Source organism: Dipteris shenzhenensis, chromosome 18, assembly GCF_047967505.1.
Source record: "Dipteris shenzhenensis isolate YYH24624 ecotype China chromosome 18, Dip_SZ_1.0, whole genome shotgun sequence".
NCBI lineage: Eukaryota > Viridiplantae > Streptophyta > Polypodiopsida > Gleicheniales > Dipteridaceae > Dipteris > Dipteris shenzhenensis.
The window spans coordinates 14,773,362-14,783,773 of NC_141613.1; the positions used below are offsets into that span (position 1 = coordinate 14,773,362).

Here is a 10,412-nt window from a genome sequence, read left to right on the forward strand (position 1 = left end):
GTTCCAACAAACATGAAAACTATCTTTTAAGGGCGTGACCCACTAAGTCAGGTTAACACTCTAGAGTCTTATTAAAAGAGGGCTGACCTGTATAGAATTCCCCAACAACACTTATAATTATGAGCCATAATGACCAAGCCCAAGCAGAACGATGTTACAAAAAAGGTAGCAACAAAATTTTGACTTTACATAAATGCTCACAATGCTTGATCATCAGATTGCACCAGTGAGAATTCAGGCTGCAGAGTGCTCCAATAATGTAGTTTGGAATGCATGAGCGTATTTGCGATCCAAATTTTAACAAAGCAAGTCGTTATTGGCAAACGTACTTTTCACACAAATGATTAAAGTTTTGGAAAACAGCATACAACAGCTAAAATACTTGCATTTCTGCATTAATGCAATGCATCAATCTGAAAGCTAAGTTCAAAAACTCCACAGAAAGTGCATCAAGAGGACACCATGAAAGGACGTTGTGCCCCGTAAGAAAAGCAAGTAGAAATTTGACAAGACTACAACAATTCCCATCACAGCCATAGTTCGATTTCCCTTGTCAATTCCCACCTTCCTGCAGTTCGAAACAGCCTTTTCCTGTAAACACAATTGTACAAAATAAGCTACATCGGGGCATAGATTCTCACAGCTTAGTTTGGCCTCACTCAGTGCCAGGACCTGCTTCCAGCCTCCAGGACAGTATGTCTAGGGCCTGGGTTCTGTACTAGATGATTATATCTGTCACTAACGTCATCCTTTTGAGGGCCTTCTTCAACTCCTCATAACTTTGAAGGGCTCATCATTGGCAGGCCTGTAAAAGAAGAAAACATTGTTGCTCATGTAAGAGCTCGGCACTCAAATTTTACAGTATTGAGAAAGCTGGGAACAAGTATACCAAATATGTTTTAAGGGAAATACTAAGCTGTTCAAGCAAAAATCAGAAAATTTGTTCTATGGGTTCCATTATACGTTAGGAAACGGACATAAACTCATACCTAGAGTTTTGGCATTTACTATGCTTGGGCAAGCTGCAGGAGGCTTTGAACTTTCCTCTAAGAAAGGGATGACATTGTTGCTATCGTACCAAACGGGGTACCCTTTCAATTTCCCCTGTCAAAAGAAGTTGTCAGTAACCCGACATCTGGAATCACAACTACCTGGCATACATGCTTGGATAAAGGGTAGAACTTGACGACTCACCAGCACATTCAGAGCTGCTAGAGTGGCCATCCCCTCCCGAGTCCACTGAGATTCACAGATAGCAAGATAGCTCAGCCTCAATCATACCAGTGAGTCATTAATATCCTTTGTCCATTGCCACCCCCCCACCCCAAAAAAAAAAGAAAAAAAGAAACATTCCAAAAACATATATACATATCTCGGAGAGACATAGGCTAAAGAAAGTTCTAATTGGAATAGATGTACAAGAATGGATCAAAACATCATCCATGATGATAGAAAAACTAGAAAAAGTAAACAGAAATCCACCTTTGAAGCCGAAGCAATGTGGGGGACAACTACTGCATTCGGGAGTTCTGCAAGGCCGGGCTTCATAAATGGTTCATCCTAAATGATTTACAGAGGAGTAAAAGAACAAGTCAGTGCATCAATATAAAACACAATGCTTCACTACAAGAAAAAACTGTTATTTTCTTTGGATTCAAGCTGTGTTCATGTTTCACATAGTCATCATTTACCTTTCCTTATGGTCTTCGGTTTAGACAGGGCACTTCAACAATTACATATCTTCTTAGATTGACACCAAAAAGAAAAGACTTAACGTCGATTCAACTGCTCTTCTCTAGATATATAAGAGTGCTACGTTCAACTTGTACAACAGCTAAATGAAGGCCTCATTCCTGTGCGTAAATCTTATGGGCCAACGTATCAAGCAAAATGTTCATGTGAATAAATTGTAAATGGTAATTATATAAACCCTTAAATAATAAGACTTGGAATATGGAGACAACCTTTTTCGATGGAATCCTAAACATCCTACACCCACATGTATACTTTGTTATCTTTAGCTACAAGCTATTAGCCAGAAGCCACCCTGTCATTAAGCACAATAGATAGAAATGAACATGCAGAATTGAACTCAATTAACGTCAGTACGACACACCTCAAAGACATCCAGTGCAGCTCGGAAAAGTGGATTGGCCTTCAGATGCCGAACCAATGCTTCTTCATCAATGATAGGGCCTCTACTTGCATTGACTAAAATTGCTTCCTGTGGTACCAAGATGAACCACCTTTTACAGACGCCCCTTGAGTTCAATACAAACAAGCCAGAACAAAGCCAAGAAAAGAAGAAGCTATTCATTGACACAGTATATACAAAGATTCTGGCCAAACTGAGCTTAAAGAAACAGAGCAATCGTGCACAGATTGACAGGAAGAGTTGATCATCTCGCTTCAAACCATTAACTTTACTACTCACTGTGTGAACTTTAGGCTGAGACATTTGTCTACTGCAATAATCATATGCTATGCACATACCAACATGATATAGATATAATAGTTCTCAAAAGTTTGAGCGTTAAAACTTAGATGAATGGAGCAGTCCACATTCAGCAAGAAACGGTTTATAAGAGTCATGTTCCTCGTGGAGATCCATTAAGGCTATTTGAATGGACATAACTTTCATAAAATGTGTCGAATTGAATGATGGTATGCGATAAAAAGAGCCTTTAATTGATAAATTAGTGGGACCCATGCAGCATGCCAGGTCATCAGCTTTTGCCACGATATATCCTCCGCACTAGTAAAATCAGCCAATCAGCATGTAATTCAAGAAAGATCTAGTCAAGCAATTTCAAACTTATCTTGCAAGCAGATTTCTAACTCTTACAATATACTTAGCAAAAATTATTATAAGATTGTGTACATATTTAGGGTGTGTATTCATACACATGAATAAAAGTCATGCACCAGCAAGCTGCTTCACTTCTTGTTACCATTGTATAATTTTATATTGCAATATCCAATTCAAACAAATACTATGTCACCATGTGAGTCTGTGGATCTGAGTTCTGATAGTGTTGTTTCTACAAGGTGGCCCCAACAATCTGTGTGTCATCATGTGAGTCTGCAGTTCTGAGTTCTCATAGTGCTGTTTCTACGAGGTGAACTTGGTGGCCCCAACCAGGTTGAGAGACTCCCTCTAGTTATGCTCCTAAACACTGGGAAATTTATGTGTTTTTCTGTGTGATTCTGGAAGCTATTCCTTGAAGAGTAGAATGCTAGTTCTAGGGTCGTAAATCATGTTTTCATATATATGCTCAAATTGCACCGTCACAGATCCCCTTTTGTGATCTTATGGCTATATGTTTACTACAATGTGCTCATATCGCACAAATTTCTACAAATGAGGACTCAAGCTTCTACTTGAAGCTTTGATCACTAATCTTTCTGTGATCACCCATACGTGCAGACCTACTAGAAGAACCACCACATTCCAACCTCTAACCATCTTTGATCACTAATCTTTCTGTAATCACTCATACGTGCGGACCTACTAGAAGAACCACCCCGTTCCAACCTCTAGCCATACTCATGACTCTGGCAGGTTTACAGAAAGCAAAAAAACATTTTCAAAATCTATACAAACGTGCAGACAAGGATCATGGTTGAGGATCCCTGCAACCACACTAACCTTTGTTTAGAGAAGCGATATAGGACTTCTGCATCTCCAACGAGCCGAATCAAGCAACACAACAAAATTCACTATGTGAAATTGAAGCAAATAGAGTCACATGATCATCACCCATATGAGCTTAAATACCATTGACTCACCATATTATGCATAGCAGGAACTAGCTACAACAGAATGAGATGACCCATAGTATGTCAAAATTGAATGTGCTTTCTTCCATGACACCCAGAGGTCTAGAAATAAATGGCTTCAACTTGGAGACTTGTATAACTATAGCACTAAGCTTTTGTCTATTAACGTTAGCACCTTTAAGGTTACGTACGGATGCGATGTATTCTCAAGTCAGACATGGCTGTGAAAAATCAGCAATGGAAAGACCAGAGATGATCTGGACAAGATGGAAGTTGTTTTGCCATTGGCCAAGAACGACATGCAAGATACAGAAGACAAAGAAAAAGAAGTATGTGGATGAACATAGGATATACTTCACAACTATAAGGACACACTGTGCTCCACACGAATAGGTACACCTCCTTGAGTGTAGCACCAACACCAAGCTGGACCACCGTTATTATGGCCCCTGCTGGAGTATCCTTGTTTGAGGAAGTAGCATATCAGTTAAAGCTATCACATTTTTTATGACACATGATGTGTTTCTTGTGTCACTGATGAAACCACGTGTGGATCAGAACGTGCAAATTTTCTTTGAGCTTCCACTCTAGATGAGGATGACATCCTCTCTATTTCTGAGCGCCATGAGTGTCACAGTTCAGGTCCTTAAGCAACCCCAGATTTCAACAGATTGATGGACAGCACACACTGCTCTTCAAAGTTCACAGGGCAGCATAGCTTGTCACTTTTGGTTGATTTCTTTGCAACAGATGGCTGAATAGAGAGAAAAGTTAAGCTAAAGTAGTGGGATTAGAGCTATAGTTCCTATGGTGTGCGGGGAAGTAGACAGGCTAAAAAAGATATATAAAGAAGCGACTGATAAGTCAACCCTCACTCCCATTGCACCCATTTGATGTAACGTTCTCCATTCCCCAGAGGACCACTCTCTTCCATTGCCCAGTCTACTATGAGATTCGTGGACATACCATTGCCTTTTCCTAGACGGATTCGAGGGCCTCTCCAGACTCCTCCTAGACCAAAATCAGAAAACCCCGGCAGCTTTTATTCTACTTCCGTTGCCTTTTCAGAGACGGATTCGAGGGCCTCTCCAGACTCCTCCTAGACCCAAATCAGAAAACCCTGGCAGCTTTTATTCACGAGGCAGTCCGACATAGAGATCGTCTCATCAGATCGAGGAGACGGGAGCAGGGAACCATGCCCAGTCCATCCCAGAGTACGATCATAGACTTCTTCCAGGCAGAGCAGGTTGCTATCCCAGCCATTGTCAGTAGGAGAGGGAGAGACCCTGAGACCGAGACATGGCACACCCAGCAGAGGACAGACACACAGCTCACACTCACTGACATCTAGCCGATCGGGGTTACAGCGGCGCCCGTCAGACGTCAGGTAGTGGCCAAGAGGCACGACAGGTTACTCATCCAGATAGCAGACAGCAATCCATTACAGGCTTCTTACCTACACAGCCTAGTCTGCCGTCGGGTATATCTTGATGTTCTATATGCCTATTGCATTGTATTGGATCAGACTGTGTCCCCACATGAGGAGGATGATTCCAAGATGGCTGTATAGGATTTTGATCGACATGTACTATGATATCATTGACTATGTCTACACAGTTTTTAAGCATGGATTAGGATGCTCGCTTGGCAGCTCCACTCTTTTGCTCTTTGTATCAGGTTTTTCTTCAGTCTCACAGAAAGACTTTAATAAGCTCTCTCTCTCTCTCTCTCTCTCTCTCTCTCTCTCTAGAAGACTTTAATAAGCTCTCTCTCTCTCTCTCTCTCTCTCTCTCTCTCTCTCTCTGTTGAGTGTGTGTGTGTGTGTGCGTGCGTGCGAGGTCGCGCTATCTTCTTCCCCTTCTCCAAATCTGTCTTTAACCTTTCCTGCACAAGTGCCAAAATTAGAAAGCGCAATGATAACCAATCACTGGCCTCCACATGAAGATAAGGCCTTCTCAGGGCTGGTCCGCACCTCAGACATGTCTCCACAGATATCTACTGTGGAGAAGGAGCGAGCCAAGGCCACCTCTTAAAAAGCCTATGATGGGGACAGCTACAATGGGGCAGCCCAACAGACTGCAACAAAGCCTCTATTCAGCTGACTACCAAAAAATGGCTGCTCAGAGTGCCTTTTAGAATCTAAAACTCTAGTCAGGGTCTGACTAGCGCAATATGACCGGACAAATGCAACTGAAAAATGATGGATGTGACAGATACTCTTGTCTAAATCAATGCCGATGGATGTGACAGACACTCTTGTTTCATCAACGTTTCATTAAATAGAGATTTTATTTTAGATGGGGTATAATGTCACAAGTCATCAATTAATCATCCCCTAAAAGCTATGCAAAGAGGAAAGGGTAAATGGTCACAACCCATGCAACAGGCCTTGCCTTCCCCCAAAGAAGAGGTCTTGCCTTTCCCACACAACAGATATCACCCAGGCCATGAAATGCAACTCCTTCCGAGGTAAGAAAAAGGGCATGCACCCTATCTGAAGAATATGTGTAAACGCATATTCTATGTGTTTATAGAATGTGTAAGGTAGTGCATTTTCACAAATAGTGACTGCTTACTAAGTCCCACAAATGTGCACCGTCCTCTCTCATGAAATCAATATGTTCAATTATTCGTCTTCCTCTATACTTGACAGAGGCCTTTTTGTCAACAAAATCATTCTTGCAGACAAGTACTTTGATTTTGACTGCTTCTGAGAGTCTTAAGTAAAGACAAAGCTTGGATCGGGTCCGCAAGGTTTAGAGAACAAACTAGAACGATGTCAAATTCAACAAGTACAAAAACACTATGCTTCCATGCAAGAATCTTAAAATGTCAAGTAAACAAGGCTCAGCATCTACATAACAGCCGATGAGGACCTTGTGCAGGAGAAGTTCAAGACAGTGGACTGATGAGGACCTTGTGCAGGAGATGTTCAAGTGCTAAATTGATTACGTGTAACGTGACTTAGCTTATAGCCTTGATATCCCCTGTCACTTTAAAAGAGCACAATGTTTAGACCTCCTAAGGCAGATTGTGGGGCCTGTGTCAGGTCATCTACTTGACCTAGTTGCACGCACACGTTTAATGGCTGACAAATGGCACCAAAATATGTTCCGCTTCCATACCAAAACATTTATGCACTATGGCTTATTCATTGAACAAAATGAGACGCCACATAGTACATGCCTTATGTTTGTACTTATGTACATGGATGATACCACAGCGATATGCCCAGACTCATCATATAATTAAACCGAAACAGCTTTTTACCTTATGATGATCTTCTCAATGTTATGTACCAAAAAAATGTAAACACAATCATATTCGAACAAAACATTGTCGCTAACTTGCGATACTGTTCACAAAACCAGTTACTTGATCACGGTCCTTAAAACAGAAATCTGTGCTAGAGAAAGAGGGGCTCTTAGTAGGTAAACAAGCATGGCACCTTCTTCATCATTGAGAGCCGTTTGGCATTGATGAGATGATATGTTGTCTTGTCCAGAACAGGATGCAGACTCACCTGCATATGGGGTCTTCAATTTAGAAACTTCATAAGAAGTCCTCGGAGCTACTTACAAGTAAATTTTGTCGAAACTTCTAATGCAGTGGAAATTCTCCCATGCATTAGCACCCACATTCTTAACTTACACGACTTATGACAACCTTCCGTTATTACTTACATTTAAGAAAAGTAGGGGGAAGATTACACCTACCACATCAGCTACCTTGAGCACATCTTCCACTGTCTGGAACCTTTTCCATGTAACTGGAGGCTCCCCTTGAGACTTCAAGAAATCTCCATAAGCTGTACAAGTGCAAGTCACAGGCAAATTCATATAGAAAGGCTTGCTGCTGACACAGCTTCTAATGATAAGTGTTGTGTTCTAAAATGGAAGTTCACCTGTTACAAACTTCTCAAGCCGAGTTGCTTGATAAAGGTCATAATACACGACATTCATTTTGAATCCCTCAACCTGAAAGCAAGATGCATCAAGCATTTCTCATAAATCTAGATAATCTGGGAACAAACTCACCATATAAAAGCAAAGAAAAATGTGTTTCTTAATATTATATCTTATGATACTCACCCACAGGGTAACAACAACCACTCCAATAAGGACTAGCAACTATGACACCACATCGACTTCATTGGCACTGCATGATAGTGTATGTCACTTTTAACGTAAACTCCTGCACTCACGCACAACTATGATGACACTCACATCCACACAAGGTCCCTGTTTGCTGAGCGTTCTTTCAAGTACACAAGCTACAGTTCAGCCAAGCATACTGAGGCTGCAAGGGACGGACAATTGCTTGACAAGGGCAACATAGATTAAAAGAAGAACTAGATGGACTCGGGAGTTCAAACTAGCGACAGCAGATTTGTCTAGGCAATATCACTACAAAAATCAAGCACCTCCGACAAACAATAATTCCCAGAATGCCAAGAAACTACAGCAGCATATACATTTGAGAACAAGAGCAATAAAATATGGCTCCAGCTCAAGTGGCATTTTACCATCATTCTTGCATAAGCAGAACCAATTCTTCCAGCACCAATAATGCCTACAGTTTGGCCTTTCAGTAAGTTTCCAATAAATCTACAAGATAAGAAATCCTTCTGTCAGGAAATGTTTGCACGTGTCCGCAATCACATGAAGAGAACCTTTTAGACCTTACATTAACAGGGCAGCATTGAACAGTTTCAGACAAGTGAGGTATGACACTGTAGGAACTGACGATTAAGTACGGATAACGATGGAAAATGAAGAAACCCTTTGAATTGCGAAGACTTAAATAGTAGATTTTCTTTTGCAACGAGTGGAAAGACTAGTATTATTCATGTTTAGTTCTACTAGCGCATTTGATTTTGAACGTATCTTTATGTTCCTTCTTCCCTCCGCACATTTCCACAAGTTATCTAGTCCATGACTTTCAAGAAGGTCGCTTACAGGGTTGGAAGCCAGCCATCGTATTTCCCAGCTCGCATAAAATAATCAGCTTCAACCACTCTCCGAGCAGCTGCTAACGTTAGTGCTGCTGCGAGCTCAGCTGTCGTTTCTGTGAGCACACCCTACGTTGTTTTGCCGAGTGTAAGTTGAAGATATAAAAGAAGAGAATTGACAGTTACGAAAGGAAACATTCAAAGACGCCAAAGATCGGAAAGCATAAGCAATCGACTTACAGGGGTATTGCCCACGGCTACGCCGTTCCGACTTGCAGCGTCAACGTCTACATTGTTGTACCCGACAGCCATGTTACTGAATGCATGGCCTCCAGCCCTCTTGAGAGCCGAGAACAGATCATCTCCCCAGTCCTCGGTCAACTGCAATTCATTTTATCATGCAAAGTAAAAATAGCCTTTTTTCATAATTCAAAGTAGCATGTCCTCATCACGGTCCGGAATGGGAAGCCGGAATATGTAAGGCTCACCTGCCCAATAACACCATCGCATTTGTTCCCAATTATTTCCTTGATGTCATCGACGCTCAAGATAGTCTTTTTCGCGGTACAAATCTGCGGCAGCTCACGTGATGTCAACACTTTAGATATCAGAACTCGGAAGGGCAGCAGTGTCCCTCGATGACAAAAATTTCTGATTAAGCAGAAGCTAAGTGAAGGTCACGAGATCATTGAATAAGAATTTAGCAATGTAATCAAGCTCCCAGGAATGGAAGAGAAAGACATTCCACAGCTGCGAAAGTCCACAGCTAGGATAAAGGAATCCAACCATCAATATTGTACAAAACGTATGAGCAAAAAAGAAGCAGCTCGGTGTTGCAAGCACAAGCAGAGTAGAAAAACAAGGAGACGGTAAGAATGGGAGGAGCGATGAGGCAATTCTAAAAAGAAGAGGGGAGGAACCTCGACGCGGCAATCGGCGTCAACGAGGAGGTTGATCCAGAGGGAGCCAGGCATGGGTTTAGTACTGACGACGCGGAATTTGCCGTAAGGATTATGGACTTGGAAGGAGAGACGGGAGGAGGCCATGGAGATGAAGCAAGCAAGCTTCTGGAAATGGCTATGGCTATGGCTATAGCTTGTGGCTATGGTGGCTATGGCGGAAGCAAGCTTAGAGCTATGGCTATGGCGATGAAAGGCCAAAGTTTAAAAAGTGTTGGCCAACACGATAACATGAAAATGCTAGCCAAACAATTTTTTTGCTGATAACTCAGCCTTTCTCCACCTCACACCTCTCACTCTCCCCCCCTTCCCTCCCTCACGTCCTTTCCCTCCAGGCGATCGCTCTTATCGTCGCCCTGGCGGCCTTTCTCTCTCTCTCTCTCCCTCTCTCCCGACAACCTCGCACTGCCCGCCGACCGCCCCCCCCCCCTCTCTCTCTCTCTCTCTCTCTCTCTCTCATGACAACCTCGCACTATCTCACTACCGTTCTTCGTGTGCTCATTGACCCCATCTATGTAGCTGCTCTGCTTTCCCTATCCCGGTGTCACCCTCCCTGGCTGCCTATGCGTGTGTGTGTGTGTGTGTATGTGTGTGTGTGTGTGTGACAAGCACCTTGGCATTGCAAATTCATCGTCACTACCATTCTTCGTGTGCTCATTGATCCCATGTGCCTAGCAACGTAGGCCACGGACCACCTTCTTCGTGTGCACTTTGCACAAGGC

General features: G+C 42.4%; 1 protein-coding gene across 1 annotated transcript; it reads right to left on the reverse strand.

Annotated features, from left to right (window-relative positions):
* Positions 1-374: 374 nt before the first annotated feature.
* Positions 375-9,947, reverse strand: HPR (hydroxypyruvate reductase). Its single transcript, XM_087389435.1, has 13 exons — positions 9,652-9,947; positions 9,220-9,303; positions 8,972-9,112; positions 8,739-8,860; positions 8,306-8,387; positions 7,685-7,757; positions 7,497-7,588; positions 7,229-7,303; positions 2,117-2,224; positions 1,483-1,560; positions 1,195-1,239; positions 990-1,104; positions 375-805 (listed from the first exon to the last, which is right to left on the reverse strand). Exons 1-13 carry the CDS (start codon positions 9,775-9,777, stop codon positions 774-776), a joined length of 1,173 nt encoding a protein of 390 aa, XP_087245561.1. The 5' UTR covers positions 9,778-9,947; the 3' UTR covers positions 375-773.
* Between the last annotated feature and the right edge of the window lie 465 nt (positions 9,948-10,412).